We start from the raw sequence: 25,515 nt of genomic DNA on the forward strand, positions 1-25,515 counted from the left end.
TAGTTGGTAAATATAGCACTTTAAAGTCACCCGGGGCCTTCACAACCCCAGCAGTCCCAACTTTTGCTGGGGTGTTCGTGTTGGTGTGGAACTGGCAACAAGGAGAAAGAGAAGAAAAAGGGGTGGGGAGAGGGTGCCCCAAGTGTGCTTCCATGACAACCACATTTTCAACTTCAAAGTGCTCCCAGCTTTGTTCCTCTGGAGAGCGCTGTTACATCATGGGGTAGGCGATGACAAAATAGTTAAGCTCTGAATCGATCAGCTTTCTGTACTTCCGGTAAATTTCCCGCAGTGTCCTGTCCTCTTCATTGGTCTCATATCTGTTTGTATAAATTCTCACCTGTGCCGATAGAGAAACACAGCTATGCACATACACCGTGACTGCATCACTCAGGCACGGAAAACCACCTGAATGATGTACACGTACCATTGTTGGCAGAATCGAGAAAAGCCCAAACCCAACCACTAGGCAGAATCCAGGTTCCATTCGGCAAGATTGTTAATGGAAATTGACTCAGGTCTGGCTGGTGTGGCTCAGTGATTGAGCAAGGACCCAGGCACCAAGAGGTCACCGGTTTGATTCCCAGTCAGGACATATGCCCGGTTGTGGGCCCGATCCCCAGTGGGGGTCATGCAGGGGTGGTCAACCGATGTTCTTTCTCATCAATGTTTCTATCTCTCTCTTCCTCTCTCTCTAAAATCAATAAAGAAAAAAAAATTGAAAAAAAAAGAGCTTAACTCAGGTATATGACTGCCCCCACTCCTGCTTCACCTTTGACCTTTGTCCCAGAGCAGAAGCGCCGTGTCTGGACGCCTGCGCCGCGGGCCTGGGTGCCCCTTCCAGCCCTGCCCAATGCGCCATGGGGCTCTTACCTTGAGTGTGCGCAGGGCACACTGCCCTTCTTCTTGACTCTTCAGGATCCACTCCACAAACTTCACATCAAGGAAAGCCCAGATTTTGAAGTAAAACAACTTTCTGCAGGTCAAGATGAGGAGGTGCAGCTCCTTGTCAAGCGCCTCGTGGTTGTTGTTGAACTCAAAAGTTAATTTCTGGAAAATCACCAAACGGGAAGAGGCATGTGGGCGAAGAGGCCGGGACTAGCTGGATCATCCCATACCGTTTCCGTGACTGGACTTCCGCCTGACAGCCGTGGTGGCTGGAGGGCCTTAGAGAAGATGGACTGCCCGCGGAGGTCACGGAGGGAGGGATTGGAGATGAAGGCGATCTCATCCAAATTTGCAAAACTTGGAGTTTGGAGGCAGTGTATTTGGAGTCCAGAGATGAAGGTCCTGGTCCCAGCCCTTTGGTGGACTAGACAGGTGACTGTGGACGTACCCCCAAACCTCAAGTTCTCCTGTAGCACTAAGAGCGGTAATGCTGTCTGCCCGCCCACGGGAAACCTCCGTGAGTATCAGATAAGCTATTAGCATTTCGTAGTCACTCACTGTTCGTAGTGGTATTTATACCTATGAATGTCAGTCGTCACAACCTTCTGTGAGTGAGGTCTTTAGTTGGGACGAAATAATGCTAATTTTATAGATGGGGAGCTGCCAGATTACGGAACAGCCCACACCTCTCAGCCTTTAGTGACTTGGGTCAAATTTGGCTTTTTGTTTGAAGTTACACTGTTTCCTGCCTGTTCTGACCCTATGGGAAGGTAGGAAGGGGCTGCCGACCTGCTACTCACCAGTAGATGCACCTTTTTTGTTAATTCTCATCTGAGGATATTTTCCCCCTTGATTTCTAGACAGAATGAAAGGGAGGGAGGGAGAACGAAGGAGAGAGGGAGAGAGAGAGGTGGGGGAACCATCAATGTGACAGAGACACATCGATTGGTTGCCTCCTGCATTACTGGGGCCGGGGATTATTGAACCTGTAGCCCAGGTCTGTGCCCTTGACCAGAAGTCAAACCCATGATCCTTCGATTCAAGGGCTGACACTCTAACCACTGAGTCAAACCGGCCAGGGCTCTTTTATTTTTTTAATAAAAAATTTTTAAATCCTCACTGGAGGATATGTTTTATTTATTTATTTATTTGGAGAGGAAGGGAGAGAGAGAAGACATGTATATGAGAGAGAACTGATCAGTTGCCTCCCGTATGCGCCCCTGACCAGGGATTGAACCTGCAACCTAGGTATGTGCCCCGACCAGGAATCAAACCCACAGCCTTCTGGTGTATGGGACAACACTCCAACCAACTGAGCCACCCGACCTGGGCTAAATGCACCTTTCTGGTCAGATGTTGCATCTCTGAGCTGGGGATACAGGAGTTTTTCCTGGTTGACAGTCAGTCAGAAAGCTCCTCGTGTTCCATGTGCAGGGAGTGAGCATCCCATTTGTTGTCGGCTGTGGTTTTATGGGTCCAGGGAGGCTTACTGTGGTCACATTCCTCAGAGTCTGACTTTAAGACTCAGTGAGTGTGTGAGCCCAGCCGAGGGCAGGCAGCGGTGGCCTTTCCTCCGGGGAAGCCAGTAACCTGGGGGCAGCCACTCCTTGAAAGGCTCCCCGCCCTCAGGTTACACCTACCTGCAGTGTGTGCCGGAAGGTGGGCAGGAGATCCAGCAGAGTGGGCCGCATGGACCAGTCTGGGTCACTGAAGTAGCAGCTTCTCAGACTGATGCTCCTGACCGGGATCTCCTGCAAGAGGATCCGGGCCAAGCGCTCGTACTTCATGATCCGCTCAAAGAAGAAGTTCACCTTCAGGTTGGTTGCGTGCCTGGCCAGCTTGGCCCAGGACATGCCCCAGATGACCTGCCCATGGGGGTCATGAATGTGGCACTTGATGTTTATGGTCCAGAGGTTACTGGCATTGTTCTCACACAAGTTCTCGAGCAGCTCGTCGGAGATGCAGTTGTAGTTCAGGGTCAGGGACTCCAGGTTTCGGAACGTGGCCATGGTCTTGTTGAACTGGGGGCTGCTGTAGACAGCGAGGTGATGGCTGAAGAAGTCCTCGATGTTGAGCTCTGACACCACAGTCTCATTCCTTAGGTAGCTCAAGGAGTTGAGAACATGGCAGCCTTGCTCCACGGTCAGCCTGGCCCCTTTCAGGTTGAGATAATCCAGGTGTTTGCCCATTTTCTTTAAGAAGAAGCTCAAGCTTTTGATGAACGAGCTCCTGATGCTGTTCCTCCAGACCAGGCGGTCCAGCTCCAGGTGCTGGATGGAAAGATACTTCAGACGGTTGTTACTCTTGCCCAGACTCGAGAGAAGGCCTCGCATGGTGACCTGGAACTTCTTGGTCAAGACAGCATTGTAAGGATTCAGGAATTTGATCTCCAGGTGTTCCAGATAACGACCAAATTTCTTAACATACCAAAAAGCTGACTCGAATTCAGACGCGTGAACCCTGGAAGGTCTCCCACTGAATGTGATGGTCCTGTATCGCCAGAGGTCAGCTGAGTACATCATCTGATTCCATTTTCTGCAGACAAGGGCTGCCCTGGACCTGTCCCTGTCTCCCAGCCACCAGAAAACACGATGTAGGCACACATCGGGCAGAGCGGCCCAGCAGCTCTGGTCTTGGGGCTGGGGCAGTTGGCTTTCTTCGTCCATCAGGGAACTGGGGTGTCCAGTGCAGCGGTGTGGGAGGCAGGGCTTCCAAATAGGAGGAAAGTAAAGCAATAGCTCGTGTTCTGTGGGGAGTAAAAAGGATGAGCCATTACCTGCCAAACAGAAATGAAACCCAATTGGACAACTTTGTACTGTGGCCCCATGTGTAGTAGGCACTGTGCTGGTGAGGGTGATGCAGTAATAAAATCACCGTACAGTCCCCACCTGCAAGGAGTCTTAGTCCATTAGGGTTCTGTCAGGACACAGACCAGCACTTGATTACAACAGCATAGGAGAAGTGAAGAGGTTCAGGTGTGTGCACGGGCAGGGTAGCACGAATGGGTGGTTAATTCTGTCTGGCTGGGTGAAGAGGAAGTAGAGGGCTGCTCAGAGGAGGTGATGTCTGAGCTGGGTTTTGCAGGTGAGTAGGATTTGCAAGGCTGGCCAGGTTGGCCTAGTGGTGGTGGTGGTGGTGGTGGTGGTGGTGGTGGAAGAACTGAAGGTTTCTGGGCAGCGGGATCAATCCGCGCAAAGCCACACGATGAGTTCACATTCAGGGAACTACACGTTGTATGGAGCAATGGAACTGCAGCTGGGGCAGTGGGACCTGCTCTAGTAAGGGGCTCTGAATGGTGTGAGAAAGACTATGGCCCCTCTCCCCAATACTCTGGAATCCTGGCATGGCTGGCCCCCATCTCTGCGTGAGAATCACTGTGTTGAGCTATACTGTTGATGGCTTTGTTGACATTCAAAAGGTGCAGCAGCAGAACAAGGGTGGAGAACCTCCACTGAGGTCACAGGAGGCCAGGGAAGGTCAAAGGGGCACATGCCTGGAAGTGATGTGGTCCGTGTTGAGGTATGGGAAGGACCCTCGGGGAGCAGAGGCAGGAGGGTCTAGAGCAGAGTTCAGGCTCAAACCTGGGACTAGGGTGGCATCATAGTGAGAATGGAGTGGGTTGTGAGTTCTTTGGAGGACAAGATTTGGTGACTGGGGAACCCAGAAGTAGGTAGGACCGGAAGTCTCTGGCTTGGCTGTTGGACTGCAGGTGGTACCCCCAGCCAGGCCAGGGAGGACCAGGGGAGAGCTGGGCTAAGGCTAGCCTGGAACACCGAGCCGTTGGACTTTTTATAACCATATGCTGAAATCTTCATGGCTTTTTGCTTTCAGTGTTTCTCCTGTCTGAAAACTCCTCATTTTCCTTAACGTGCCCTAACCCCCATTCTTCAAGCTTCAAGCCCTACCACTCCATAACGCTTTTACTATTACTCTACCAAGTGGCCCAAGAAGACTGATAATGGCTCACAAAAACTCAGAGCTGAAAGAGAGCTGATGATTGATTTCTTACGGATGGAGACTGAGGCCCAGAGAGGTGAAGCAGCTTTCCTGAGGTCACACAGCAAATGACTAGAACCTGGGCTGATTCTTTCGTCTATATTTTTTACTACCTCTATAGGTGCTGAAGGACAAGTTAATTGTATTTCTCAACTCCAGACAGACATTTGTCTGGTTTTATTTATTCATTCATTCCCTTTCAACTATTTCCCACTGCATTGCCCCCCACCCCATAGGCAACTCTCCCAATGTGTTTGATCTGCATCTTTTTGTTTGTGTACGTGCTCACCAAATGTATATTTAATATGTGCAAGAATCATTCATGTCACTCTGCGTACATCTCGTCCACTACGTCCATCATGGAAGGAGGGTATCCCTGTCTGTCTCCCATCCACTCTCCCTAGATGAACGCTGGCCTCCTCCAGCTCCCACCAGCATCCCAGCGGCCATGCACATCGTTAAGTGGGCTCCTGTGGAGGACTTTAATTGGGATCTTCTCCTGTGCCTTTGTCCCCATCACCCCATGATCGCCTACGGGACAAGTGGTATCCTGACTCCCGCTGGCCCTCCCATCCCCAGATCCAGACAGACCTCCACGGGGACTTGGCAGCAGTCTGCCCCCACCCAGGACCCAGGGCTCCAGTGGGTTCCCAGAGTCGCTGCCTCTATATTCAGCTTGCCTACTCTTTCCACTGTCCATCACGTAGTGTGACCCGTGTCCAAGCCTTTCTCTCCACGGGACCCACACAGTCCTGGAGATGAAGGGCAGACTCATTCATTTTGTGAGCAGGTACTTCAACATTGAACAAATGAAGGAACAGGTTTGTCCCCTCAATCACGTATAGACTGCCCAAGGCCAGGGGCCTTCACAGCACTTAACCCAGGGTAGGGCACCCAAAAGGTGCCTAAGGAAAGCTAACCCAATTCAAAGGATAAATGAAACCCTTTGCCCCAGCAAAGTCACCTGTCAGAAGCATTATCAGATGCCTGAAGTCACAGGGTGGCTTTGGAAGAACATAGGCGGTGGGCTGGGAATGTTGTTGTAAGTGGTCCAAAGTCATGTGTAATTACTGGGGCCCCCTCCCCTCCCCCAAGATCCCCTCACCAATGAGAGGCAGCGTAGCTTCCTGGGTTGGATCCTGGTTCTGCCAATTGCTATGTGTGACCTTAGGCTAATTGATTTCTTTTTGCCTCAGTCTCCACCTTTGTAAAGAGCAGTAATAATAGTGCTTTTCTTCTGGTGTGGAAGGAGGACATAAGCTGATATGTGGAAAGCGCCGGAACAGTGCCTGGCACAAAGTCAATGCTGTACAAGTGTTTGCTGCCCTTAGTAAGTTGGCGCCAAGGGACTTCCACATCCCTGAAGGGAAGGTGTGAGGCGCCCATTGTACATATGGGGAAACAGAGGTGTCAGACGGTTAAGCAAGTCTCCCACTGAGATGGAGTAGTAAGTGGGGAGGTGGGATTTGAACCCTCCCTAAGGACTCTCAAACCTAGGTGTGGTCTACCTTATTATCACAGAGCTTCCCGCCCGGGAAGGAAACCTAAGGATGTCCGATCACCCCTGGGGAGGGAGGTGATGGGGAAGCTCCCAGGAGGAGGCGGATGAGGAAGGCAGCCCACCCCTCCCCTTGAGGGCCTGGGATGTCTCCGGGTCACCCCCGCCTGCGCCCTCCCTGCACCCGCGCCCACCTGTTACTGGCTCTCTGCGCCCTGCTCCTGCTGCGCCCCGCTGGGCGCCTGCCTGCTCCGTTTGGTGCCAACTCCAGGACCTCCCGGCGGAGCCTTGACCTCTCGGGGGCTAAATGCCTAGCTCTGGGCCGCCTTTGTGACGCGCCGCCCCTTCCGGGCTCTGCTCATCCCTACTGGACGCGGGGGCCAAACCCGGGCGCCAGGTCAACCGAGCATGTGCCTAGCCGGTCTTTGAGGGGTGGGTCCAGGACGGTGGGGGTTGGGGGGCGGGGCGAGGCAGGAGGCTTGGCCTTTGCGTTGGCGAGGATGGGCATGCCCCTGCTCTTCCCTCTTTGGGCAGGGAATAGTTCTGTCCTGAAATTGGGGCTCAGTCCACTGTCTTCCTGTCCTGACCCAGTCCTGGGGGCCCTGTCAGGTCCCGAGAGACCCAGCTTAGGCACCTCTTCTTCAGAATCCATCAGCACGTGCTGTGCCATGCTTCCACTCTCCCCCCAAAGGAAGGCTCCCAAAGGAAGGCCTGAAGCAAACCTGACCCCCCCGTGGGGCAAAGCTTGAGAACTACTCCACCTTTCCAGTTGGGGGAGGCTATGGAGCACCTAACCCACCCAGTTTCCCTGGCCCCTCCCCTCCCGGCAGGGGCTGGTGCCCTAACCCGTCACCCCAAAGGCCAGGCAGAGAGGTAGGCATGTACACTGTTTGCCAGCAGCATCTCTAGGCTTCTCCCAACCACTCGCCTACAAACAGCCTTCCAAGGCACCCCTCTGGGTTTCACCAGTGAGCCAGGAGGGGCCTACGGGAGGCTGGGGACAATGTTTACTAGAGGACTGTTTTCATCAGGAAATGGATGGACAGATCAGAGAACACCCACACCAGGGACTCTTAGGCAGCCTCTGCCTACCACCAGCCTCACTTCTCTCTCTCCCCCCTTCTTCCTTTTTGGCCCTCCCCTTCGGGGTGCATTGGCTCACCCCCCATACTAGCTGCTGCCATCCCTTGCCCTGGACAACCAGTGAGGACTCTAAAGACAGGTGAACACGCAGCTTTCAGGGAGGGTGTTTTATTCTTCGGGTAATATATACATACATATCTCAAAAGTCAACAGTAAAGAAGACAGTCCATTTAGAAAATGGGCAGAAGACCTTAAAAGACATTTCAGATGGCAAATAAGCAAATGAAAAGATGTTCAGCGTCATTAGCCATGAGGGCAATGCAATTTGAAACCACAGTGAGATGTGGCCACATACCTATTAGAATAGCTAAAATTAGGAAAAGATGATCATGATAACACCAAATGCTGGCCAGGGAATGTGGGGACCCTTGATCTCATACATTGCTGGTGGAAATGTAAAATGGACAAGGCTGGGCTCCCCCAAGGTGTCCAGGCCTTGGGGCCCAGATGCTTAATGAAATTCTCAGGCAGAAGACCTGGAGGCTTGTTTATCTCCTGGTTTTTCCGTAGCTCTTGGGCAAACCAACATCTCTGTTCAAAAGGAGGAAAATAGTTAAAACCCAAACCTCTTCTTCCATAGGAAAAAGAACCCAAGGAATAAAACCCGCCTCCTTTCACAGTAAAAGCTAGCACAGAAGTTATCTTCTAAATCTGCAGTACCTTTTTTTTCCCCAAATCTAGTCGGAGTTTCTCAGTTGTTTTCCTTTCAATGAAGCTAACCACCAGCATTTCTCCTAAAGAAATGGACATAAAAAGAAGTTTGATGTGTTTAAAGTAGGAAGTGCTATTTCCTGGGTATCTCTGGATATTGCTATCCCTAGTTCCCAGGGCACAAACCCTAACAGATGGCAGAGAAAAGGCATGGAGCCCAGTGAAGCAGGAAGGGCCTGTGGGTGGCTTGGAACAATGTCCACTAGAGACCTGTCATCATCAGTGGGGTGGATGGACAGATTAGAGAACACCCACACCAGGGACTCTTATACAGCCATTAAAAAAGAAAAAGAAAAGAGAGAGAGACAGACAGACAGACAGACAGACATATTGACTTGGAGGGAGGAATGTCCTTGGGTATTGCCAAATTACAACATTAAAGTTGCAAGGAAATCTGTATAATTGGACTCCAAATGTGTATGTTTATATGTGGTTACATAATAGGGTGTATGACCCATGCTGTTACCCTGTAATTATTTTTGTCAGACGTAATATATTTTTATTTGATAAATTCGGCAACCCTATTATATAAGGATAAAGAGAAGTAGGGAAGGAAACAACAAATTGTGGGATGTAAGAGAATATGGCATTACCTCAACATAATAAAGGTCATATGTAACAAACAGCTGATATACTCAACCAGAAAAAACAAAAAGTGTTTCCCTTAAGATCAGGAACAAAACAGGGATGTCAATTTTTACCACTTATATTCAACATAGTACTGGGAGTCGTAGCCTCAGAAATCAGACAAGAAGAAATAAAAAATATCCAAATTGGAAAGGAAGAAGTGAAACTGTCACTATTTGCAGAGGACATGAGACTGTAGAGAACCATAAGGATTCCACTGAAAAACTACTAGAACTGATAAATGAATTCAGTAAAGTAGCAGGATACAATATCCTGAAATTGGATGAATTTTTATATACCAATAATAAACTATCAGAAAGGGAAACTAAGAAATCCCATTTATAATTTTATAAAAAAAAATAAAAATAAATAAAACACCTAGGAATAAATTTTTTAAACATTTAAAAATTGCTTTTTGAGACTGGGAATTGAACTTGTCACCTTTTGGTGTACAGGACAATGCTCCAACCAACTCAGTTACACTGGCCAGGGTCCTAGGAATAGATTTAACCAAAGAGATAAAAGACTTGTACTTAGAAAATATAAGACAATAAAGAAGAAAACTGAAGAGGATACAAATAAATGGAAGCATATACTATGCTCATGGATAGAAAGAATTAACACCATTAAACTGTCCATACTACCCAAAGCAATTTATAGATTCAATGCAATTCCTATCAAAATACCAATAGTGGTTTTCACAGAACTAGAACAAATAATCCAAAATTTTATATGGAACCACAAAAGACCCCAAATAGCACCAGCAATCTTGAGACAGAACAAAGAAGTTATCATGCTACCTGATACCAAACTATACTACAAAGCTGTGATAAAACAGCATGGTACTGGCATAAAAACAGACACATAGATGAATGAACAGAATATGATCCCAGAAATAAGCCCGCACCTATAAAGTCAACTAATCTATGACTTGGGAAGTAAGAATATATAATGGGGTAAAGATAGTCTATTCAATAAATGCTGTTGGGAAAATTAGATAAATGCAAAACAAAAACGAAAAAGAAAAGAAACCACCTTCTTATGCCACATTAAAAAAAATCAACTCAAAATGAATTAAATACTCAAGTGTGAGACTTGAAGCCATAAAACTCCTAAAAGAAAACATAGGCAGTAAAATCCCTGACATTTCTCTTAGCAACATTTTTTTTTCTGATGTACATTTCCTTGGGCAAGAGAAAAAAAAAGAAAAATAAACAAATGGGACTACATCAAACTAAAAAGCTTCTGTACAGTAAAGGAAACCATCAACAAAACAAAAAGACAATCTACTGAATGGGAGAAGATATTTGCCGATGTTACATCTGTTAAGGGGTTAAGATCCAAAATTTATAAATAACTCATACAACTCAATACCAAAAACAAACAAAAAACTCCAATCCAATTAAAAAAGGGCAGAGGACCTGAATAAACACTCCTCCAAAGAGAACATAGAGATGGCTAATAGACATATGAAAAGATGTTTAACATCACTAATCATCAGAGAGACGCAAATGAAAACCGAAATGAGGTATCACTTCCCACTTGTCAGAATACCATCATCAATAAATCAACAAACAAGGGCTGGCAAGGATGTGGAGAAAAGGGAACCCTCATGCACTGTTGGTGGGAACACAGTTTGGTGCAGCCACTGTGGAAAACAGTGCGGAGGTTCCTGGAAAAATTAAAAATGCAACTGCCTTATGACCCAGCAATTTTACTTCGGGGTATACCTCCAAAGAAACCCAAAACACTAATTTGAAAGAATATATGCACCCCTATGTTCACTGCAGTGTTATTTACAACAGCCAAGACATGGAGGCAATCCAAGTGCCCATCAATAGATAAGTGGATAAAAAAGTGGTGGTACATATATACAAAGGAATATTACTCAGCCATAAAAAGGAAGGAAAATCTTGCCATTTGCAACATCATGGATGAACCTAGAGGGTATTATGCCAAGTGAAATAAGTCAAACAAATGGAGACAAATACCATATGATTTCACTTATATGTGAAACCTAAAAAACAAAATAAATGAAAAAACAAAACAAAATAGAAACAGACTCAGATACAGAGATCAGACTGATGGTTACCAGAGGGGAGGGGGTTTGGGGACTGGGTGAAAAAGGTGAAGGGATTAAGAAGCACAAATTGGTAGTCACAAAATAGTCACAGGAACGTATAGTACAGCACAGGGAATTTAGTCGATAATATTGTCATACCTATATATGGTGCTAGGTGGGTGCTTGAAATATTGGGGGACCACTTTGTAAAGTATATGTCTAATCACTATGCTGCACACCTGAAAATAACCCGAAATAATATTGAATGTAAACTGTAACTGAAAATTTTTTTAAAAGAGAGAATATGGCACTAATAACACCCCCAGCAAGTATGAAATTCACCCATCTTTGTAAAATTACATGTGTATGTATAGACGCTTAAAGAAGTTAGAAAATAAAGATTTAGGTCTACCTTTCTGTAAGGAGTGTGCATCAGAATGAGTGAAAAAGGCAAATGGTGGAACAATTAATACAGGAAGATAATATATGGGAAAGAAATCATTCAAACCCCGTATAGGTTTGTTCTGGTTTGTGTGAGTAAAGGCAAAGCTTGGGAAGGAGACCCACCGGGCTGCTGATGTTGGTATCTCAGGGAAAGTATATAACTTTGTATGGTATTATGTCATGTATTTTGAAAAACAGCAATAATGAAAAAAAAAAATTTTTTTTAAGTGAAGCATCCAGTCTGAAGCTTAAGAGCATAAGCTTTGGAGCTGTACACCTATGGATTGTAGGTTGGGCTCTGCCACTCTCTAATTGCATAATCCTGGGGAAGGGACTCGACCTTTCTAACTTCCTCATTTGCAAAATAGAGATAAAATATCTGCCTGTTATGTATAATGAAGATCAACCTTTTGGAAAAAACTCTGCATTATAACTGGCACGTAATGGTTCACTACCTTTTTGTTTTGTTTTGTTTTATCCTCACCTGAAGACATTTTTTCCTTTTTTTTTTTTCAGGTAGAGTGGGAGGGAGAGAGAGGAAGAGAGAGAGAGAGAGAAACATCGGTGTGAAAGGGACACATCGAGCGGCTGTCACCTGCACGACCATCCAGGGCCGGGAACAAACTGCAACCGAGGTACGTGCCCCTGGCGGGAACCGAACCCGGGTCTCTCAGGACCGCAGGCCCATGCTCCAACCGCTGAGCCAAACCGGCCAGGGCACTACCTTTAATGCTAATTCTTGCTATTACTAGAAAAGAATCTAGGATGTAAAACTCAGGATAATGAGGCTACAAATCCTGATCTGCTGGAGGTCCATCTCAATCTGCTGGAGGCAAGATACCCGCTGACGTAGGGTCTTGAGCAAGGCTCTGCTCTCTGGACCTCCATTGGCTTATTTACCCCCGGAGAGAGCTAGACTGGATGCCGTCTGCTTCATGCATTTACTCAACTGTTGAAAGCATTTGTGGTCAGCCGCTGGGCCAGCAACTGGAGACACAGAGATGAAAGAGTTGGCTCTGCCTTCAAAGGTAGCCCCGACTCTGGGAGATCATGCAAATAAAGCAGGTGTAAGTGGGAGGAGAGAGTGGATTTGGGCACACAGAGCAGGAGGAGAGAGGGAAGGGCCTTTCCAGTGGTAACTTCTGCAACATCCTGGCAGGCCCTGGCTTTCTCTAACCCTGTCCAGATGGTTTACAGCCAGGTGAGGAGGGAACAGAGGCTGGGTACCTGGTGTTGGTTTAGGGTCGGCAGGGGAAGTAGGATATTACACTGAGGACACTTCTTCAGAATGTCATAGGCCGCCTCGTCTTCTGCAGGAGAGGGGACCCAGGGCTCGTGCTCAGACGTCAACGGCAGACCCATGGTTCTGACGCTGCCACTTGGTGCTTGCTTTGTGGAATTTTCAGGAAGAAGAGGGAGTCTGTTCATATTTTTTGTCTTCGGACGAACATCTTTTTCTGCTGTGGAAGTTGGATCTTCAGTAGCCTGACTTGGGAGGGATGGAGGAGAATTTCTTGGCTCTCTGGTTGGAAAACGTTTTGCAGATGCTGAGGTGATGCGACATTTATGCTGCAATTGTGAGTAATACATAAAATTTAAAAATGACTTTGGCTTTAATGGCTGGACAGTACAATAGAATAGATAACCAGAAAACTTTCCCCCACAAACACTTAGAAATGCTGGATAAAATATGGCAATCATTCACTGAAGTGGAGAGCCGACTTTGTAAGACGGCGAGAGAGCTCCATGTCCCAGCATGAGGACCTGACCCGTTAAGCGCGTGAGCTGACACTTTGGGAGACGTGGGGTCAATCTCATTACTGTGAGCTTGGATGACTGCAAAGTCCCATGCACACAAGGTGGGGAATTGAAAGGAAGACTCCCTTTTCCCTGCACAAAGCCGGGAACCTTGCATGCTAAACTGTGGGGGCTAAGAGAAAAGAATCTGTTAGTTGGAGAAGAAAAGCGGCAAGGAAGCCTGTCTACCTTGAGCTGGAGTTGGAGTGTGGGGAAGAGAAACGGAAGCTCCTGAAAGCTCAGAGCCACAGGTTCATGCCTTCCTGGTGCTTGGGGCTCAGAGTTATTTATATTAGTCTCATGGTATGGGCACACCCAAGTGGAATAATTAATCGAAAAGTTAGAATGTATGGCAGCAGCCACAAAAGCCCTTTGGAGGGTATATAACTTCAAACTAGGTCACCCAGGATTCTCACAGGTGGAGTCCCACTAAGTAGAAACTTACAACTGAAACTTACAACCACACGGGAAGCAGTCTCCTTGAGTAAGAGTCATAGACAGAAGCAATAGCAGGATTAGTCTCCAAGAAGTTCAGACAATAGCCCTGGCCAGTCTGGCTCAGCAGTTAGAGCGTTGGCCTGTGGTCCAGAGAGACTGGGGTTCGGTTCCCGCCAAGGGCATGTACCTCGGTTGTAGTTTGTCCCCCGCCCTGGTTGGGCCATGTGGGTGGCAGCCACTTGATGTGTCCCTTTCACGTCGATGTTTCTCTCTCTCCCTCCCACTCTTTCTGAACAAAATATAAAAAAAAATGTCCTCGGATGAAGATTAAAAAAAAAAAGAAGTTCAGACAATAAACTATAGGATAGAGACTGTAAAATAAATAAACATAAATGGAACATAGAACTTATATGCAGGTATGCATACCCATAGACATAGACAACAATGCTGGGGATGGGTGCGGGGGTGGGATCGGGAGGAGGGGATCAATGGGGGGAAAAGGAAAAACATTTGTAACAGAAATAAATTAATAAAAAAAATAATTTTAAAAAATGAATGGAACAAGAGAAAAGAATAAGACCCTATTTAAAAAAAAAGAGTAGGCAAATTTGAATGAGATAAGTAGAACGAGAAATGAAAAATACAGACATTGAAGCTCAATGGATGGACTAAAATCAGCAGATTGGCTTGGAAGGTGGACTTGAGGAAACTCCTCAGAATCGAGGAGTGAGAAATAGAAAAGGTGAAAGGTTAGGAGACATGAAGCTAGAACCAGAAGGCCAAATGTACATTTGTTACGTTCTACAGAAAGAGTGGGAGAACATGGGAGAGTTAAGGAATATTGGGGATCCAAGGATATTAGAGCTGAGACTTTTTCTCAACTGATTAAAGACAAATATTTAGATTCAGGCAGGAGACATCCTGAGGAAGAGAGAAAACAAAACAAAACAAAAGACATTGTTTTGAGCAGTAGGAGTAAAAGTAAATCCTCTGAGATGTATTTATCTAAGAGATACCCTGTAGGGACGCCACAGGAGACTGAGAGGCAAAGGGGATCTCGGCATGACCAAAGAAAAAGGTGATCTTCAAAAGAATGACAGGGAAGAGTTATCAAACAGAATCCCAGAGGTGGAGAGACGGTGGGATAATCTTCAAAATGCTAAGAGGAAAGAACTGTTGACCTACTATTTGATATCCAGTTAAACTACCGTTCAAGAATGCAGAAAAAAGAAGCACGTTTGTGTTTTTTTCTAATTTTTCCCCCCTTTTTATTGGTTTTAGAGAGAGAGAAAGTGAGAGGGAGAGAGAGAGAGAAGCATCGATGAGAGAGAACATCGACTGGCCGCCTCCTGCATGCCCCCCACTGGGGATCAGGCCCACAACCTGGGCATGTTTCCGGCCTGGGAATCGAACCGGTGACCTCTTGGTGCATGGGTCGATGCTCAACCACTGAGCCACACTGGCTAGACAAGCATGTTTTCAGGCAAGTAAAGATTTCCTCCTCACAGCTTCTTGCTGAAAGAACTACTGAGAAGTGTATTTCAGGAAAAGAGAACGCTTCCCCGGAAGGAAAGCGTGGGATTCAAGAAACAATGTGAGCAAAGGAAATGATAGATGTGTGAGTATATCCAAACAGGCATGAATTGCATAAAACATGAAAACAAGGTGAAACTAAATTATTCCGGCAGCGTTCACATGTAAGGTGAGAGGAGAACATCAGAGTTAACATGTTCTCAAATCCACATATTGTTTGTTAGAAGGCCAGAGAATATGATTAATTTTAGACTTGAAGTCAAGTATTCATATAAAAAAAAATGTTATGGGTAACTACAAAAATGAGAGAAATAGAATGCAGCGCTGGCTGGTTTGGCTCAGTGGTTAGAGTGTCGGCCTGCAGACCAATGAGTCGGGTCCGACTCCGGTCAAGGGCATGTACCGTGGTTGCTATTCGTCCCCAGCCCCAGTAGGGGTCGTGAAGGAGGCAACCAGTCGATGTGTCTCTATCACATCAATGTTTCTCTCTCTCTTTTCTCTCCCTCCCTCCCACTCTATCTAATGATAAACAGAGAAATATCTTTGGGTGAGGAATAAAAAAAAAGAAAAAGAAATAGAATGCAAAATTGCCAAATCAGTAGAAAAGAAGAAAGAAAATGAAGAAAATCTGTTCAATCCAATAGAAGGCCAGAGAAGAAAAAGCATCAGCAGCAGTAATGAACAAGCATGGTCCATGGAAGGCCCGGAAAAGATGGGAGAGAAGAATTATTTTAAGCCCTGGCCAGTTTTGCTCAGCGGTTAGAGCATCGGCCTGCGGTCCGGAGAGACCCGGGTTCGGTTCCCGCTAAGGGCATGTACTTCGGTTGCAGTTTGTCCCCGACCCTGGTTGGTCATGCGGGTGGCAGCCACTCGATGTGTCCCTTCACGTCGATGTTTCTCTCTCTTTCTCCCTTTCTCTCTCTCCCTCCCACTCTATCTGTACAAAAAATGGAAAAATATCCTCGGGTGAGGATAAAAAAAAAAAAAAAGAATTATTTTAATATTGTTGAAAATGATGAGGGTATTGTAGTTAAGTAGGAAAATGACTACTAAAATTTTTTTTTTTTTTTTTTTATTGCTTTTAGAGAGGAAGGGAGAGGCAGAGAGAGAGAAACATGGTCAAAAGAGAACATTAACTGGCCGCCTCCTGCACGCCCCCCACTGGGGATCGGGCCCATAACCTGGGCATGTGCCCTGACCGGGAATTGAACTGGTGACCTCTTGGTACATGGGTCCACGCTCAACCTCTGAGCCACACAGGCTGGGTGGGAAGTGACTACTTTTAAGACATATATTAAAGGATGTTGGGTGAAATGACAGGCTATCTTGGATTTTGCTTGAAAACACGTTTGAAAAGAAAAAAAGGATAGATAAGTAAGCAATGTTGAAAACTTTTGATTACTGGTATATCTGGGTGATGAATATATAAGGGTTTATTATATTATCTCCCTACTTTTGCATTCGTTTGAAAACATTTGCAACACCATTAAAAATTAAGATGGTAGATAAATTCTACAGCTATCCAAGCTATCACTTTCAGACATATAAGATCTAAAAAAATTAGCCTCTCATGCATCATTTCTCAAGAAACTATTCAAGGATACACTCTACCAAAGAAGGAGTAAACCAAGAAAGAAAACGACCTGAACCTAACACTGGGGAGAGTGGAAGGAAATCGCAGAATGACAGCCCCTCATCAGACCTGGGGAGCCACAGGCCCCCACAGTTAAATGAATAGAGTCCTTGATGTGTTTGACTGTATTGAGGGGTAAGTTTTCAGATCTGGTAGAAAGCTTTAGGGGTGATTTAGTGATAGGCACCTAGAAAGTGAAGCAGATAAAAAATTGAAGCAATTATTAACTCCAGGGAAACCCAAAAAATTGTAGAAGAAAGGACATGCAATTATAGTTTGTGTGGCATAGCCATGTACAATATTTATATGGCCATAGTAACACTGGTGACTGGTTTAACCAGAATAGGTGATATCCATAAACTGGGAGGATAGAGCGAAGAAACTCAAAGGTGTGTAGAGGGCAAGTGGTGTAATGAAGTGAAATTCGTCTCCCTAAATCCTTGTGAATTAATAGATTATATCTAAAATTGAAAAAGGAATAGCAGTATGAGAAGGTGTGTAGACATATGGAGGTAAATACCAGAAGAAATGGCTAGAAGAGTTGTGACCTGGGAGCAGTTGGCGTTAAGGGGAGCAGAGAAGCTGGAGTTATAACTGGGGTGGCAGGAGACAACGAACAAGGGCTGTAATGAAGTAAATTAGATAATATGTTCGTAATGAATAAACGCTATGGAAAGGCAAGCAGTAGAGAGAGGTAAGGGGCGCGGTGAATGTGAAGTGGTGGGGGGGTTACAGTTGTAAATAGATTGTTTATAAAACACCTAAGTGAAGATGCAGAGTAATATATAAGTCTGAAGTTTGGGAGAAAAGTCTGGAATGAGATACAGATTTGGGGAGTATCTGCCTACATAAGGCATTTTTAAAAATCGTAAGATTGGATGAGATGATTGAGGGAGTGAGTATATACAGATAGAGAAGAATACAGAGACTGAACTCTAGCACAAGGTTGGGGAGCAAGAGGAGGAGAGATCGGTGACATAACTGAAAACCAGGAGAGTGTGGTATGCAGGAGGCCAAGAAAGAGGTGAACTGAAGTGACCTGAGGAAGAGGGAATGATGGACTGTGTCCCTCATACACTGAGCACTGAGGGTGGGCCATTGGATTTAGCAATTGGAAGGCCACTGATTTTGACAAAAGCAAGGTTTTTGGGGAGCGGGTACAAAGCCAGATTGGAGCCCTTATAAGAATGGGCGGAGCCCAGCCGGTGTGGCCAGTGGTTGAGCCTCGACCCATGCACCAAGAGGTCGTCAGTTCAATTCCCGGTCAGGGCACATGCCCAGGTTGTGGGCCCGATCCCCAGTGGGGGGCGCGCAGGAGGCAGCCAATCAGTGTTCTCTCTCATGGATGTTTCCATCTCTCTCTCTCTCTCCCTTCTTCTCTCTCTAAAATCAATAAAGGAAAAAAAAAATAAAAAAAAAAGAATGGGCAGAGAAGAAAGAGAGATTGACTACAGACAGCTTGTTCAAACATTCTCCCACAAAGGGGAACAAAGAAAGAAGATGGTAGCTGACAGGAAATGAGATCAAAAGAAGTATTTTTCTGTTTTGGGTCATGTTCATATAAAGTGAGAGGCTGAGAACCATAAAGCCGCCTGACGTTACAATTATTCCAGTTCCTAATTTGCAAATAAAAAAAAAAAAAGAGGAACAGAACGCTGTTGACTCAAGGCCAAAGATGGCACCATCAATATACGTGTTTGTTAGCAGTACCCCTTTAAAGACTGGTCATAACCAGTGTTAGAACACACTCGAGAGGACAGTTTGAGACTCTGGCTGCAGACATGTGCTGCTCGCGTTACCTCCCCTGTGGTGGGGGAGAGGGCAGGTGCTGCAGCGGTGGGGCCATGACCTGTGTAGGCAGGGAAGACGGGTACAGCATAGCAGCCGGCATCAGGTAGGGACGTAGGCAGCTGCTCACAGGTACCAGGTGGGCGGCAGAGTGCGGGCCTGTGGAGGCTGGTGCGATCGCACACGTGGCGGTGAGCGGTCATGGGTGTTTTCCTTGCGTGAAGAAGTAGACCAGTCATTATCCCCTCTCCCTCAGAAGAGGGAGGAGGCTCAGGGAAATGACACCACCAGGAAGTGGCAGAGCAGCACTGACATTCAAAGTTTCTGGCCACAAACCCAGTTCCATGTTTACTGGAGGACGTGTGTGAGGTTGCCAGTCTGGGCATTGCGAAGGTGGGTAATCAGCTTCACTCTAGTTCTTCTGTGCCCCCCAAGCATCTCCTGAGTCAAAGAGATGATGTGGACCATGTATGTGATTGAGTAAACATCCGTGTTAAGGAAAACAGACTCACGAGAGAGTTCAGTGTGCGGCTAAGGCCGAGGATCGCCGTGTGCTGACGCTGCTGGTCCACGGACCACACTTCAGAAAGCAAGTTGCTGAAAGGTGGAGGTGACCCAGATGTCTAGCGACAGACAAACGGATAAACAAAGTGTAGTGTGATCACAAAGGCCCTGCAGGATGAAGTACTGACACATGCTGCAACATGGATGCACCTTGGAAACATGCTCAGAAATGGCAGGCTATCACACAAGGCTACACATGGTGTGATTCCCTGTACACGAAGTGTCCAGAGCAGGCAAATCCACAGAGACAAAAGCAGATGAAATAGGGCATGACTGCTTAATGGGTGCGGGGTTTCTCTCTGGGGTGGTGAAAGTGTTCTGGAACCAGACAGAGGTGAGGGTTGCACAACTGTGAATGTACTAAATGTCACTAATGATACAATTTGTTACATGTGTTTGACCACAATAAACAAAGAGATCTAGGTCCTCCTGGGGGTTGGTTCTTTAATTCTGAGGTTCCTAGTTCTCTGAGTTGAAGGGTTAAGAGAGGATAAACAGTTCTCTGCTCAAGAAGGAGGTGAGTTTCTTGGAGACAAGCTTTGGTAAGATTCCCCAGAGGCAGAATGCTCCACCCTGTAAAAAGGGGGGTGACTTGGTACAGCCAGTGCACCAAAAGGTGCTTAGAGCTTTGGAGGAGAGCGTCTGTGAGTGTTCCCAGGCAAAACCGATCGATCGATCGATCGATCAATCACATCATTACATCTCTACAGAGTCCCCCTTTGGTACCCAGCCCTGAGATCAGCTTCATTGTGGGAAGAGGGAGAAAGTCATTCACTTTCGTGAAGGAGCTCACAGTCTAATAGACAAGACCCCACAAGGGAGAGAAAATTATAAGGCAGGTCCCAGTGAGGCATGGCCCAGGCCCTGAGGTTGACGATGTTCGGAGATGACGAGGGATGGCTGGACGGGTCGGGGAGGCGCCCTGAGAGCTGGCACCAAAGGAGACCGATTATGAATGATAAATTAGCCTAAAGCAATTCCCAGCCTCCCTTTTGGAGCAAAGCAATAACTATGAGACCCTCTAAAAGCCTATGGAAAATCGGACCCAGAATCTACCTTGCACACTACACTTTTCCGAATACAGACATGCTACAGGCACCATTCGAAAGTGACTCATTGCTACTCACCATATGGTTTAAGTACTTATTTGCTGGGGTCATCTGGTTGCAGTAATGGCAGCAGATATTGTTTTCAGGAGCTGCAGTTTTCTTCCCTAATAAACAGAGAAACACCACAAATGACTGCCCTTGACGGCGGCTAGCCCAGCTGTGCCACAACTGCGTATGTGGCCAGCGGTCACAAGTAGGAAGTGTCCCGGCCTGCCTGCCCGGCCTGCACTGCCAGTGTCCTTGGCCATGCAGGCAACCCTCACCAAATCACCCGAACCATTTCCCTGATGGCCACAGAGGTTCGCTCAGCGCGGCACATGACCCTGATGGAGAGACATGCTCTGGAGCAGGGCTGGTTTCTAAGGAGACGAGGGTGCTGTTGCCACAGAGGCCAATCCTGTCCAGTCTGACCGTTCTCTCTTTCACCAGTTTCTGAGCTCTGGGCTCACACTGTTATTGTGTGTCTCTTTGTTGATTGTGCTGTGCTATCTTGTTGGAGTTGTGTTGTACTGACGTCGTGTGGGTTGTGTTCAAGTCCAGCCATGACGGAACGGAGGAAATGTACACGAATGTCAGCATTCTGGGTTTTCCTTTGCCGGTCTCCACCCTGAGCAGACTGTTTACCAGGAGAGTTGTACTGTACAGGGAGTTTGGGCTCACTCCACATGTTACCAAAACAATCAGGGAAATCAAGTTAGATTGGCCACACTGATGGGTGCGTCCTCTGCTAACACACCTCCTGAAGGGGCGACTATGTCCAGGGAACATGAAATGGTACCAGGGAGCCACCACATAGGCCCACAGGCCAGGAGCTACCGCTGATTTTCTTCTGTCCTCTGCTGCTGGTGGGAGAAGCTCCAGATCTGGTGTCGGGAGACTTGGGTGTCCAGCTTTATGTCTGCCTCCTGCAAGCTGCTGCCTCCCTCTGGGCAGGGGGTTGTCATCGGAAGAGGAGGCAGGTGGGTCTCTGCCAAGCTAGGATCATGCCAGAGGAGTTCCCAGGAGGCCTCCCATTCTGCAGGCCCCCATGGCCTCTGCGTCCACCTGTGCGCTCCCAGGCCCCACCCCTGCCTCCTGGTCTCCCTGCCAGTCCTTTGAAGAGCACAGCAGACACAAGGAGGCCCCTCTGGTACATGGCCTAGGACCAGAACAGCCTGGTGGGTTTGAGACCAGCACACCTGTCATCAACACGTCATCTGCCCCGTTGAAGGCCGACCTTCCTTGCACCCCATCTAGGAGAGGCTCCCTGTCCTCAGAGCCTCCCTCTTCCTCCCAGCCTGCCCTGCTCACCTGCCCTGCGCTGGGCCTGCTCCGTGGGGCACGCCTTCCTGTGCTGGGCCAGCATGCGGACCACGACCTGCTGGCCGCAGTCCAGGCAGAGCTCGGTGCGGCTGCCGCAGTGGTGCTCGTGGGTCTCCAGCTTGCTGAGGCGCACCACCGCCCTGCAGAACTTACACTCAGCGGGGCGCTCCCGGCATTCCGTGGTCTGCGGGGGGTGGCAGGGCAGCGCGGTCACTGGCCTGCAGTGACTGCAGCCCAGTTGGGGACATGAGCTTATTTCTCTAGGGGATTGAAGCCACTCAGAAAGCAGATGGGAGGGGCCAGACTAGGGACCCTCTTCAGGGCATTTGAGCTCTCCTGGGTTCATGGACCACGGTGAGCCCTCCTGACCAGCATCTGGGGGACAGAAGGCTCGGTGTGCCTCTGGTGAACCAGTTCTCCATTGTTTCCCAAGAGGTCAGGTGGAAGTCTCCATTATCGGCCCCCCCTCCCCTCCCACTGCACCCAGGTTGGCTGCTTGGCTGTGAAGGATGGATCACAGGGGTTCTCACCTCATGAAACTCTAGCAGGTGCTTCTGCAGGCTCTGCTGGCACATCGCACACCCGACCTGAACAGAGAGAAGAGACACGCTGGGCCCAGCCAGCGCCCACGGCCGCCCGGGCTTCACACTCTGCAGCCTTGGCCGAGTGAGCGCGGAGGGGCCAGGGTCGGGTGTGGCTCCCTCCGTGTCCCCGTGGCACCAGCCCCGTGTTCAAGAAGTGTTTGGGGGCCCGCTGAGTTGAAAGGGATGCCTGAGCCTGAGGATCTCCAGAAAGACAGACAAGAGGCTCCAGGAAGGATTGACATGAAAGAGCAGGAAAGAAAAGTCAGCCTTAGACTGACCTTGGCTCTGACTGCTTTCTAGAGCTTTCCTTTCCTGCTTCCCCTCTTCACAGATCTCAAAAGGACATTCAGCCTTTCCTGAAACGGGACCCCTTCCCTCGGCCAAACCCATATGCCTGTGGGCAGAGGGCTGGGCGTGGGAAAACCAGGGGCAGACTCCGCTGCGAATGAGAAGGGCGGAATGCCTGTGCCCACCTCAGAGGGCTGAGGCACGCAGGGCGTTGCAAGGGTCCGACTCTCCTCGCCGCCAGCTCCACCCCGGCCCTCCGGCGCCTCACCTCCTGGTGCCCATTCTCGCGGTGCTCGTCCATCTTCCCCTGGGGCACTGGCTCCTTGCACTCGGGGCACAGGGCCAGGAACAGCAGGCAGTGTGCCTCATGGAGGGCCACGTGGGTAGAGGCCATGCTTCTTTTGCTGCCAGATGAAGGGGAAAGAAAATCAGGCCTATTTCATGGTATAAAACATGGACCCGTAGTTTACACCCAGGGCTGCTGGGTGAAGAGATGGAGGCTTCAAGCACTGAAAATGTGACGGTGACGCCGCTGGTCCCCTTTCCCCATGTTGGTCCCAAATCAGAACAATGCACAATCATAAAATAACTGTGAGAACGCTCTACAAAGCTCTTACATTGCCCGGGGCTCGTGAGGGTGGGTGAGGAGCAGGAGGGAGAGACTACAAAGGAGCCCCAGGAAAGTCTTGGGCTGTGGTGGTTGGTTCATGGCTACATACGTATGTCAAATGCATCAAACAGTACACTTTACTTTTTTTTTTTTTTCATCCTCACCCGAGGACATTTTTCCATTTTTTGTACAGATAGAGTGGGAGGGTGAGAGAGAAAGAGAGAGAGAGGGAAACATCGATGTGAAAGGGACACATCGAGTGGCTGCCACCCACACGACCAACCAGAGCCGGGGACAAACTGCAACCGAGGCACATGCCCTTAGCGGGAACCGAACCCGGGTCTCTCCGGACCGCAGGTGGACGCTCTAACCGCTGAGCCAAACCGGCCAGGGCACAAACAGTACACTTTAAAAATGTACCATAGCCCTGGCCGGTTTGGCTCAGCGGTTAGAGCGTCGGCCCGCGGTCCCAAGAGACCAGGGTTCGGTTCCCGCTAAAGGCATGTACCTCGGTTGCAGTTTGTTCCCGGCCCTGGTTGGGTCATGCGGGTGGCAGCCACTCAATGTGTCGCTTTTACGTCGATGTTTCTCTCTCTCTTTCTCTCTCTCTCTCTCTCTCTCTCTCTCTCTCTCTCTTCCTCTCTCTCCCTTCCGCTCTATCTGAACAAAAAAATGGAAAAATGTCCTCGGGTGAGGATTAAGAATAAATAAATAAAAATGTACCATAAATGCAGTATATGTCAATTATTACCTTGGTAAAGGTGTTAAAAAAGAAAGAAAGAACAAATACCACATTCTTTCAAAGAGTTTGTCTTGTTTTCAAGTGCTCCCCTGCCTGGCCCACAGCCAATGGGGACCCCAGCCCTGGCACACCCATAATGTGCTGCAAGGGCATTGCCAACTCTCAGAATCTCCATCCACCTGTCCGCTGCCTCCAGGCTCACCTGTGCGTACCCACAGAGAGACCCCTTCTTGGAGAACCCAAAGAATGCAAGCGTCTGAGCCCTCCTGATCCCGGGAAGGGTGTTTCTTAATAGTCCTTATTAGCAAGAAATGCCTCTTTTCACGTGGATCAGCTCCTGCTTCTGGGAGCTTGGGAGGAAGGAAACTTGGTGCCAGTGTCCCTGAAGGCCCAAATGATGACAAATGATGAGGAGAGGTGTACACCCCAGTCACTGGCGTGTGGAAGGGACTCCCTCCTCTTGGTCTGTACCGGCTCTCGGCTCTGCACTGCCCAGACAGACACCCAAAGCTGTCTCGCTCTCCCTTCCTCTGGTCTGCCCCTCTGCCTGGCCTGGCCCCTATACCTCTCTGCTCTCCCTGCCCCCTCGCCTCAGCTGCTTCAGACACCCAAGAGCCAGGAGGGCTGGGCCGGAGCAAAGCTCTCTGGGAAGGCTCTCCTTGGCTCCTGCACAGGTAGGCAGCTTCCAGAGTGCGGCCCTTCAGTGGGCCAGGTGCTCCTGAGTTGGACGTATGGTCCTGCACCCCTGCTCAGTCTCCTGTACCCCGCTCCACAGCTCCTTCTCAAGATGCGTGGGGAATTGGTCCCGGACTGGTGTGCAGACCATATGATCCGAACCCTAAATTAGAACTCTGAGTAGCCCAACAGGGACAATTAGCCTGGCTATTTGGCTTTAGGACCATCCCTGAAAGTATAGACTATCTCGAGGTGTGGAGGGGGGTGCGGTTGAGTGATGCAAGGGAATGCTGACCACTTGCTATCATCCCATTATCTCAGAGATCTGCGGAGTTTAAGCTTTCCTTCCCCAGGGGCCACAGCACCCCGCCTGTCCCTCCCCGGTATTTTGTGCCTGGCCCCTTTTCTCCTCATTGCAGAAACGGACTTATCCTATCTGCCCTCTCCCTAAGCAGCCTCAGGTAGCTGGAGAAGCAACTCCTTACCAGTTCCTGCACACCTGGGAGGCTCCCTCCATGTTCTAGTCTCCGGAGTCTCTAATTGAGTTTCGTTTCTTCCAGAAGCAAAACTGAAACTGTTTCAACAGCTGAGCCCGGCCCAGCCCATAGCTCCAGAGAGGGAGGGGTTTTCAGAATTCTCAGCCCTGGGCTGCCCCCAGGCTCCTGTGGCTGGACGCTCCCAGGAAGCCCCTCTGTGGCATGGCCAGCCCAGCTGTCCCCCCTGCCACCCTCCCCAGCTGCTGTCACAGGCTGTTTCTACAACCCCGAGGGAGGGAGGCAAAGGCCAGGCCTCCTCTGGGCAGCGGCCCCTCCCCTCTCCCAGGCCAGCTTTGCTGCATCCAGGTCTCTCCATCAAACACTGGCCTCCCCTCTCTCCTGCTCCTGCCGCTGCTCCCTCCTCTGCAGGAGAGAGACGGCTTACTGTGTTGAACTTGAAGGCTGCTCCCTAAGAGCAGCTACAGGACTTCCTCCTGCGCCCTACTCTGGTCCTGGTTGGTAATGACTTTGAAAACAGGGTCTTGGAGGAATTGGGGATGCAGGGAGGTGAGCGCCAAGCTGCAGCTTGGTGATTTAGGACAACAGT

The 25,515-nt window shown here is 48.6% G+C and overlaps 2 protein-coding genes across 2 annotated transcripts; both read right to left on the bottom strand.

The window, feature by feature from the left end:
- Positions 1-3,631, bottom strand: FBXO39 (F-box protein 39). Its single transcript, XM_036269798.1, has 3 exons — positions 2,529-3,631; positions 874-1,050; positions 1-340 (listed from the first exon to the last, which is right to left on the bottom strand). The coding sequence occupies exons 1-3, from the start codon at positions 3,552-3,554 to the stop codon at positions 212-214; spliced, it is 1,332 nt and encodes a 443-aa protein (XP_036125691.1). The 5' UTR covers positions 3,555-3,631; the 3' UTR covers positions 1-211.
- Positions 3,632-8,195: 4,564 nt separating this feature from the next.
- On the bottom strand, positions 8,196-25,295 carry XAF1 (XIAP associated factor 1). Its single transcript, XM_036269678.1, has 7 exons — positions 24,918-25,295; positions 22,674-22,809; positions 22,064-22,120; positions 21,522-21,717; positions 20,250-20,335; positions 12,597-12,938; positions 8,196-8,259 (listed from the first exon to the last, which is right to left on the bottom strand). Exons 1-7 carry the CDS (start codon positions 24,947-24,949, stop codon positions 8,203-8,205), a joined length of 906 nt encoding a protein of 301 aa, XP_036125571.1. The 5' UTR covers positions 24,950-25,295; the 3' UTR covers positions 8,196-8,202.
- Between the last annotated feature and the right edge of the window lie 220 nt (positions 25,296-25,515).

This window comes from Molossus molossus, unplaced genomic scaffold (assembly GCF_014108415.1).
Source record: "Molossus molossus isolate mMolMol1 unplaced genomic scaffold, mMolMol1.p scaffold_m16_p_19, whole genome shotgun sequence".
NCBI lineage: Eukaryota > Metazoa > Chordata > Mammalia > Chiroptera > Molossidae > Molossus > Molossus molossus.